This window comes from Alosa pseudoharengus, unplaced genomic scaffold, assembly GCF_046254945.1.
Source record: "Alosa pseudoharengus isolate Yale_2024_CS ecotype anadromous, Long Island Sound unplaced genomic scaffold, YU_APseudo_1.1 YU_APseudo_1.1_scf_7, whole genome shotgun sequence".
Taxonomy (NCBI): Eukaryota; Metazoa; Chordata; class Actinopteri; order Clupeiformes; family Clupeidae; genus Alosa; species Alosa pseudoharengus.
Window position 1 is genome coordinate 35,950,717 of NW_027468859.1, and position 10,000 is coordinate 35,960,716.

Consider the following 10,000-nt stretch of genomic DNA (forward strand, 5'->3'; position numbering starts at 1 on the left):
TGATTTTCTTACATTTTCATACTTGATCGTACAGAAAAGTGCCTAGTCTCGTTGGAAAGCCCCACTTCTGCTCTGTCACGCAATAAAGGTTTCATCTCGCTGCGATGAACAGTTCCGGAACAATGGAACAGAGAAGAAAGGGTGTGTTTTTTGACGCAATTTGCGTTAATCGGGTTCTAAGGGTTAATTAAACTGATTTCAGACTGCTCTAACACAGCTGTGCAAAAGTGTAAACAACAAAAAATGATGCCCCTAACTGCTCGCGAGTCCCCATGTGCACATTCTTTCAATAAATCAGCGTGTAGGTTGTCTCCCTGAGAACTTTACACCTACCCCATAAGTGTATTTGGATTAGCTATGTACCAAAAATGACATTTTACCGTGACTCGAACAGCTGTAAACAGCTCAAGGCTGCGTGTATAAAACCGCTTGGAGCTCCAGCGAAATTTTGATTTCACGACGAGAATTCTTGGTCTAACCGCTGATGTGCTGACGGAAATAGCGCCATACCTCTGATCACGGTAAACAAAATCTGACTGTGTCCTTTTTGTAGTGCTGCGAGGGAGAACGTGCACACGCAAGGGGCGCAGTTGAGCAGAGCTGCGGCTATCTGAATGGTCTGAACACAGAAGAGCAAGTGGCTTTGATAAAATGGCCCATTATTAAACATAATATCGGTATTACGATATTGTCTCAACTACATATCGTTTTCAAAAATATATCGGTCGTAGTCATAATACCGATATATCGCCCAGCCCTACCCACCCCTGACACACACACACACACACACACACACAAACACACACACACACACACACACACAGATACCTTGCTAGAGGTCTTGACAAACAGGCTGTAGCCATCAGCAGAGTTGAGCCTCAGGTGGGAAGCTATTTGTCGACACAGATCACAGATCTTAGTAGTGGTGGTCACCTCAAAGATCTGGACCAAGAAAAGAAGAGAAAGAGAGAGAGAGAGAGAGAGGGGGGGGGGGGAGGAAGAAAGACAAAGAAAGGAGAAGAGAAAGAGGTAGAGAGAGAGAAAATATATTTTTGTTGTTCACTGATCACTGTAATTATTTGTGTGTGTGTGTGTGTGTGTGCGCACCTCAGTTAGGTCATTGGGAAAATGAACTTTGGAAGAGTTGTGTGTGTGTGTGTCTATTTGTGTGTGTACCTCAGTTAAGTCATTGGGATAGTGAACTTTGGAAGAGTTGTGTGTGTATGTGTGTGTGTGTGTGTGTGTGTGTGTGTGTGTGTGTGTACCTCAGTTAAGTCATTGGGAAAGTGAACTTTATGGAAGAGTTGTTTGTGTGTGTGTGTGTGTGTGTGTCTACCTCAGTTAAGTCATTGGGAAAGTGAACTTTATGGAAGAGTTGTGTGTGTGTGTGTGTGTGTGTGTGTGTACCTCAGTTAAGTCATTGGGAAAGTGAACTTTATGGAAGAGTTGTGAGCTGTTCTGCAGAATGGCATCCACCTCCACCTGATGAGGAGGCAGCAACCTAGGAGTCACACTGTAAGCGCACACACACACACACACACAAACACACACACACATTGAACATATATAAGAACATCGACGTAGTAGTATACTTGAGGTAGCTGATGATAAATGATAATTGGTTGGTGTGTATGTGATGTATTTGTGTGTGTGTGTGTGTGAGTGTGTGTTACGGCCAGCTCGTTACCAGACCGAAACATAAAGAGGGACACAGACAACAAGCTTCAAAGCAAATAATAATTTATTAAATTAACGCAAAGCAACGTTACCAAATACAAGATGTCTAGGGGAAAATGAATGGGAGAAGTGACGTGTGTGTGTGGATGCAATGTAAGTGTCAGTAGATTATGTGAGAGACTGAATGAGTAGACAAAGAAAAGGGAGAAGTAGAGAGATCTAGAATAAAGGAGAGTGAAAAGTGCCAGTGCAAGAGAAAGTCAAAATAGGTGCCTGCATGAAAGAAGAAAAGTGCCTAATGGGAAAGAGAGGACAAGCCCATTAATATAGCAGCACCTGGTTACAGGTGCACCCAATTACCAATTAACCTCCCCAGGTCCAACCCCGCCCGTGCACTGACATGGGATGGCCTGAGGAGGGCACAGGGGGTCGTAACAGTGTGTGTGTGTGTGTGTGTGTGTGTGTGTGTGTGTGTGTGTGTGTGTGTGTTTGTGTGTGTGTGTGTTTGTGTGTGTGTGTGTGTGTGTGTGTGTGTGTGTGTGTGTGTGTGTGTGTGTGGAGTACCTCAGGATGGAGCGCAGTCTCTGTAAGCTGGTGGCTGAGAGTGGCTCTCTGGGTCGCGACTCTATGAAGCGCTGGGTGTGCTTGAGCAGAGTTTCACTGGGCGGGAACAGACCACAGCACAGCCAGAGCAGCTGCCAGCCTCGCTCCAGACTCACACTGACCAGAGAGAGGGAGAGGGGGCGTGAATTACATGGACACACACAGGCACACACACACACACACATACACACACTTAGCACAGCCAGAGCAGTTGCCAGCCTCGCTCCAGACTCACACAGACCAGAGAGAGGGAGAGGGGGTGAATTACATGGACACACACACACAGTTATAACCTCCCTCTATTTACCCGTTGTTTTATTGGTCAGTTATAAGCTCCCTCTATTTACCCGTTGTTTTATTGGTCAGTTATAAGCTCCCTCTATTTACCCGTTGTTTTATTGGTCAGTTATAAGCTCCCTCTATTTACCCATTGTTTTATTGGTCAGTTATAAGCTCCCCCTATTTACCCTTTGTTTTATTGGTCAGTTATAAGCTCCCTCTATTTACCCGTTGTTTTATTGGTCAGTTGTAAGCTCCCCCTAATTACCCGTTGTTTTATTGGTCAATTATAACCTCCCTCTATTTACCCGTTGTTTTATTGGTCAGTTATAAGCTCCCTCTATTTACCCGTTGTTTTATTGGTCAGTTATAACCTCCCTCTATTTACCCGTTGTTTTATTGGTCAGTTATAAGCTCCCCCTATTTACCTGTTGTTTTATCGGTCAGTTATAAGGTCTGCCCTCTTACCCGTAGTTTTATTGGTTAGTCATATGGTGCACCTCTTACTTGTTGCTATTGGTCAGTTATAAGTTGACCCCTCTTATCTGTTGTTGCTATTGGTCACCAGTGTTGGGGAAGTTACTTTAAAAAAAATTGTGTTTGCTCGTTACTCGTTACTTCTTTAAAAAAAGTAATCCGTTACTTTACTTAGTTACCCTCTATGGAAAGTAACTTTTTACGTTACTTTTATGTTGCTCGACTTTGGGCAGAACCCAATAACTGTTCCTAAATGTGTAGGCCTACATAAAGTTCTACTATGGAGGACATAACAGGTATTTCTTTTGTGCTCTTTATTATAAAACTGCCACAAACAGAGCACTTGACAAGAAAACATTGGGCTTATAGGCTTCAACACCACCACTAATCGCCTATGAAACAATATCAAATAACAGCCTCGATACATCTTAAGGGCATATAGGTGAACACAAAATACATAAGGGCTTATTTTATAACCTTATACTCTTTCATTAAACAGGCTTCTCCGAAGTTGGTGCAAAGCTAGTGCAAATCGCATCAACAGGCTGGCAGTTGCGTTAACAGCAGTGAACAAAAGTTTCTCACCAGGGCACAGTGAACACCTTACACTCACATTCCTCCCCTTAGTTTCAGCGAGTTTGAAGTAATGGGAATACCTCCATTCCTCAAAAGTAAGCGTTGGCTTCTCGCTTGCCATGATTGCTCTTCATGCTACCAGCCTCTGTCACGTCCCGTCCATGTAGAGCTCGTGAGCAAGCGCGCAGCTGAGAAAGCAGTGTCGCTGTCAAATCTGTCCCTGTGCAAGCGCGCAGCTGAGAAAGCAGTGTCGCTGTCAAATCTGTCCCTGGGAAAAGTAACGTTGCGCCGAATTGAAAAAGGAACTATGTTTCGTTACCAAATTTTACGTAGTAGCGTGTTACACTACTTTTTACCTGAAAAACTGTTACTGTGACACAACACTGTTGGTCACTTATAAGGTCCCCCTTTTTACTCATTGTTGCTGTTGGTCAGTTATAAGGTCCGCCCTCTTAACCGCTGTTGCTATTGGTCAGTTATAAGGTCCGCCATCTTACCCGTTGTTGCTACTGGTCAGTTATAAGGTCTGCCCTCTTAACCACTGTTGCTATTAGTCAGTTATAAGGTCTGCCCTCTTAACCGCTGTTGCTATTGGTCAGTTATAAGGTCTGCCCTCTTAACCGCTGTTGCTATTGGTCAGTTATAAGGTCTGCTTTCTTACCCGTTGTTGTTATTGGTCAGCTGCTTCATGATCTGGCAGTATATCTCATCTCTTAGTGCAGGATGCTGGGTGGGCGGGCCAAAGATCTGATTGGTCAGCTCTAGAGGGCTACGGACCTGTTTGACTGGGTAATCCCCCATGTACTTCATAATGGGTGAAGCAAATGTTAAAGAGCACACAGCAGTTTGCAAGGGTATATGTGTGAACATTTACTGAGCATTAAGTGTGTGTGTGTGTGTGTGTGTGTCGGTGTTGGTGTCGGTGTGTGTGTGTCGTTGTGTGTATGTGATGTATTTGTGTGTATTTGTGTGTGTGTGTGTGTGTGTGTGTGTGTGTGTCAGTGTTGGTGTCGGTGTGTGTGTGTGTGTGTGTCGTGTGTATGTGATGTACTGTATTTGTGTGTGTGTGTGTGTGTGTGTGGACTAAGTGTGTGTGTGTGTGTGAGAGACAGTAAAGGATATATGTGAAAGCCTGCATTGTGTGTATGTGATGTATTTGTGTGTGTGTGTGTGTGTGTGTGTGTGTGTGTGTGTGTGTGTGTGTGTGTGTGTGTGTGTGTGTGTGTGTGTGTGTGTGGACTAAGTGTGTGTGTGTAGTGTGTGTGTGTGTGAGAGAGATGGTAAAGGATATCCGTGAAAGCCTGCATTGTGTGTATGTGATGTATTTGTGTGTGTGTGTGTGTGTGTGTGTGTGTGTGTGTGTGTGTGTGTGTGTGTGTGTGTGTGTGTGGACTAAGTGTGTGTGTGTGTAGTGTGTGTGTGTGTGAGAGAGACGGTAAAGGATATCCGTGAAAGCCTGCATTGTGTGTATGTGATGTATTTGTGTGTGTGTGTGTGTGTGTGTGTGTGTGTGTGTGTGTGTGTGTGTGTGTGTGTGTGTGTGTGTGTGTCTGTGTGTGTGTTTGGGCGTGTGTGTGTGTGTGTGTAGTGTGTGTGTGTGTGAGAGACGGTAAAGGATATCCGTGAAAGCCTGCATTGCGAGGCTGCTCAGCTGCGTGTTCCCGGCCAGACTCCTGAGGAGAGGCTGCTTCAGAGGAACTCTGGTGTTGGCCCACAGCTTCTCACGGCCGCCAGCACCTCCCTTCCCTCCCTTCATGGGGTCCCTACACACACACGCACGCACGCACGCACGCACGCACGCACGCACGCACACACGCACGCACACACGCACGCACGCACGCACGCACGCACACACACACACACACACACACAGACACACACACACATACAACTGTTAATGACTGAATAGCACATCTGCAATGACAACTTGTGGTTATATGAATCATATAAAGTCACGCTCAAACAATGTTACCCAAGAGCTCCTAAGCTTATTCCCACTTATTAACAAACTAATCACAGCCTAATTAGAATAGTAATTACAGATGAATGGCAATAAGAGACCACACACACACATACACACACACACACATGAATGGCAATAAGAGACCACACACACACACACACACACACACACACACATGAATGGCAATAAGAGACCACACACACACACACACACACACACACACACACACACACACACACACACACACACACACACACACACACATGAATGGCAATAAGAGACCACACACACACACACACACACACACACACACACACACACACATGAATGGCAATAAGAGGCCAGCAGAAATATAACACATGATGAGTAGCTCATAGGTAGCTGGATGGATAGTGTTTAAAAGTCCTTTACCAATGACTATTCCATAACACACAGTATATATGCTCATCAAGAACTCAAAGGAACCTCACTCACCTTAAGAACTCATAGGAGCCTCATTCACCTGAAGTACTCATAGGAACCTCACTCACCTGAATAACTCATAGGAACCACACTCACCTGAAGAACTCATAGGAACCACACTCACCTGAAGAACTCATAGGAACCTCATTCACGTGAAGTATTCTAAGGAGTCTTGCTCACCTGAAGAACTCATAGGAACCTTATTCACTTGAAGTACTCATAGGAACCACACTCACTTGAAGAACTCATAGGAACCTCATTCACGTGAAGTATTCTAAGGAGTCTTGCTCACCTGAAGTACTCATAGGAACCTCATTCACGTGAAGTATTCTAAGGAGTCTTGCTCACCTGAAGAACTAATAGGAACCTCATTCACGTGAAGTATTCTAAGGAGTCTTGCTCACCTGAAGTATTCTAAGGAGTCTTGCTCACCTGAAGAACTCATAGGAACCACACTCACCTGAAGAACTCATAGGAACCTCATTCACGTGAAGTATTCTAAGGAGTCTTGCTCACCTGAAGAACTCATAGGAACCAAACTCACCTGAAGAACTCATAGGAACCTCATTCACGTGAAGTATTCTAAGGAGTCTTGCTCACCTGAAGTACTCAAAGGAGAATTCCTTGAGGTTGATCAAGGTGACTCTGTCCGTGGCGAGCTCGTCTTTTGACTTCCTCTTCTGCGCGGGGTTCAGGTTCAGCAAGTTCTACGTAAGTAAGTGATTAAATAAATAAATACATAAATAATAAAACATTTACATCATTGAATTATGCAAAATATTAAACAGGTGACAAACAGTCCCTGGACCGTCCCTGTAGTTCAAACTCTCAACCATGAGGTGCTCCATTTGGAAGCAGGTCTCCACTAGACCCCAGTGAAAGTGCTACAGTGAGAGTGGTGGGACCGGTTCGAACCCCGACCAGTAGGCACGGCTGAAGTGCCCTTGAGCAAGGCACCTAACCCCTCACTGCTCCCCGAGCGCCGCTGTTGTTGCAGGCAGCTCACTGCGCCGGGATTAGTGTGTGCTTCACCTCACTGTGTGTTCACTGTGTGCTGAGTGTGTTTCACTAATTCACGGATTGGGATAAATGCAGAGACCAAATTTCCCTCACGGGATCAAAAGAATATACTTCCTTATATATACATACTTTAGCATAAACATATATTTATAGGTTGTTGGGTTTTTGTTGTGGTTGGTCTTTGTCAGCATGATTAGTATGGCATTAGAATGTACTTTTATTATTATTCTTTCTGGCATTAATCGTTGTTTATGTTGTTGTTGTGTATGTTGTTGTCGTTGTTTACCAGTGTGTCGTCCGTGGGCCGGCTCATAGCGGGAAGGACCATGATGGCGTCGGTGGAGATGGCGGCGGTCTGGCCCGTCCTCTCGTTAGTGGCGGTCAGCCAGCCGCTCTCTTGGGAGAACTCGTCATCTCGGTGGAGGAGGAGGATGTCACCACGGCGATAACTCAGGAACATTGGGTCGTCTGAAGTCATGAGTGGGGGGGGCATGTATGGTGTATTATTACCTTGTTTGTAAAAGTTGTGCTAAATTGTGCAGGATTATTATCTTGTTTATAATGTTGTATTAGCTTGTTTATAACATTGGATTAGCTTGTTTATAATGTTGTACTAGCTTGTTTGTAACATTGTTTGGGATTATGACCTTGTTTATAAGCATCATGCAAGGCAACTCCACAGGCTGAGCGTTGTTTTAGACCATCCAGAAACCCGCCCACCATTTCCACAAACTCCGCCCCCTTCTCAGCGCCCAAGGTGATGTCTCCCCTCAGAGTGGATATCGAAACCACCGGACATGGGTCTTCCTCACTGCAACACACAAACACACATAGATATATTCACACACAAACACTCTCTCTCACACACACACACACACACATTCAAACACATACACACACACACACACACACTCACATTGTTGTGTTCCCTTTCAGCTGTCTCTACTTGATGATGACTTCTGTCAGAGCAAGCCTCTTTCGCCCGCCGCTAGGCTACGATGACGTCTGTCAGAGCAAGCCTCTTTCGGCCGCCGCTAGGCTACGATGGCGTCTGTCAGAGCATGCCTCTTTCGGCCGCCGCTAGGCTACGATGGCATCTGTCAGAGCATGCCTCTTTCGGCCGCCGCTAAGCTACAATGGCATCTGTCAGAGCATGCCTCTTTCGAACTCCACGTACCTGATGATGATGTCGGTCATCTCCGCGTAGGGCACTTCCATGCAGACCCTCTCCATCGACTCGCAGAAAGAGACTCCACTCCAGTTCACCGCCAAGATCAGGTTCTCGTGAGGGAGAGGTGGACCTGTGTGTGTGTGTGGGGGGGGTATTGACTTGTGTTACTAATGCTGCCTGTGTAATGACAGGTTCTCTCAATTGATCTAAACACTGTAGCTGAGCCTATTAACTAAAACACACTGGCATGTCCGAAAAGACAAACCAATGTCCCAAAACTATTAACACTATTGTCCTGTTATCACACATGATTCAGAGCCATATTTTTCCCCATTGCCATTACTACCTATCTGAATGAGCCTCATTGCCATTACTACCTATCTGAATGAGCCTCATTGCCATTACTACCTATCTGAATGTTGACTGATATTTACCAGACGCTTTTATTCAAAGAGACAAAGACTCGCAATGCTGGGAATTGAATCCAGGTGAGACGTTACCATTGCTCCACCACCCCCAACCCGAAATCTGTCTGTCTGTCTGTCTGTCTGTCTGTCTGTCTATCCATCCATCAGACCTCTTTGCTGCCTGCATGTGTCTATCGTACTGCATGTGTCTATCGCACTGAAATGACAGATCTCTGCATGTGTCTGTCGTACTGCATGTGTCTGTCATACTGAAATAACAGATCTCTGCATGTGTCCGTTGTACTGAAATAAAAGATCTCTGCATGTGTCTGTCATACTGAAATGATAGATCTCTGCGTGTGTCTGTCGTACTGAAATGATAGATCTCTGCATGTGTCTGTCGTACTGAAATGATAGATCTCTGCATGTGTCTGTCGTACTGAAATGACAGATATCTTAAAGCCCAATGCACCTGATCTGTAGGAGACCTCGAAGAACCGGGAGAAGAACATCGGCCAGGTCCGCCTGGCATAGTCCACCAATTCCTGCTTCACAGCTGCAGTGCTTTTTTGAGATTTTATATAGCCACCCTGTAACACACACACACACACACATACACACACACACACACACACACACACAATTATTAATTATACAATTAAGATGAAGTTTATGGACTGTATCTGTGACATACTAGCTTATTCTAGCTTATTTTAGTATGTGAGATTTTAGTGATATTAGAGGGTTTAGTATGTCTTAGTGTGTGTGTGTGTGTGTGTGTGTGTGTGTGTGTGTGTGTGTGTGTGTGTGTGTGTGTGTGTGTGTATTTACCTGTGTGTGTGTGTGTGTGTGTGTGTGTGTGTGTGTGTGTGTGTGTGTGTGTGTGTGTATTTACCTGTGTGTGTGTGTGTGTGTGTGTGTGTGTGTATTTACCTGTGTGTGTGTGTGTGTGTGTGTGTATTTACCTGTGTGTGTGTGTGTGTGTGTTCGTGTGTGTGTGTGGTGTGTGCGTGTGTGTATTTACCTGTGTGTGTGTGTGTGTGTGAGTATTTACCTGTGTGTGAGCAGCAGTCACCATCTGTATCCACCTGGGCTCAGACTTGGTCTCTATGAGGTTGGTGTTGATACACTCCTTTACCACCTGCCTGGCTTTCTCAGAGCTGCTCTCCGAGCCGAACTTCACAAAGTAGTGCATCGCCGCCAGCTGCACAAAGTCATCCTCCTGATAAACACACACACACACACCATGATTACACACACACACCATGATAACACACACACACCATGATTACACACACAAAAACGTGCATCGCAGCCAGATGCACAAAGTCAGGATGAGAGTAGAGAACTGAACAAAGGATGAAC

General features: G+C 45.1%; 1 protein-coding gene across 1 annotated transcript in view; it reads right to left on the reverse strand.

The window, feature by feature from the left end:
* LOC143109314 (unconventional myosin-VIIb-like) overlaps positions 1-10,000 on the reverse strand; it is a 65,148-nt gene that overhangs the window by 11,798 nt on the left and 43,350 nt on the right. The window contains exons 30-40 of the mRNA XM_076271967.1: positions 9,690-9,857; positions 9,108-9,225; positions 8,235-8,358; positions 7,705-7,868; positions 7,344-7,525; positions 6,638-6,744; positions 5,233-5,375; positions 4,274-4,427; positions 2,242-2,397; positions 1,408-1,513; positions 829-942 (exon numbers count right to left, since the gene is read on the reverse strand). Of these exons, the coding sequence (XP_076128082.1) occupies positions 829-942; positions 1,408-1,513; positions 2,242-2,397; positions 4,274-4,427; positions 5,233-5,375; positions 6,638-6,744; positions 7,344-7,525; positions 7,705-7,868; positions 8,235-8,358; positions 9,108-9,225; positions 9,690-9,857 (1,536 nt within the window). The remainder of the gene's footprint in view (positions 1-828; positions 943-1,407; positions 1,514-2,241; positions 2,398-4,273; positions 4,428-5,232; positions 5,376-6,637; positions 6,745-7,343; positions 7,526-7,704; positions 7,869-8,234; positions 8,359-9,107; positions 9,226-9,689; positions 9,858-10,000) is intronic.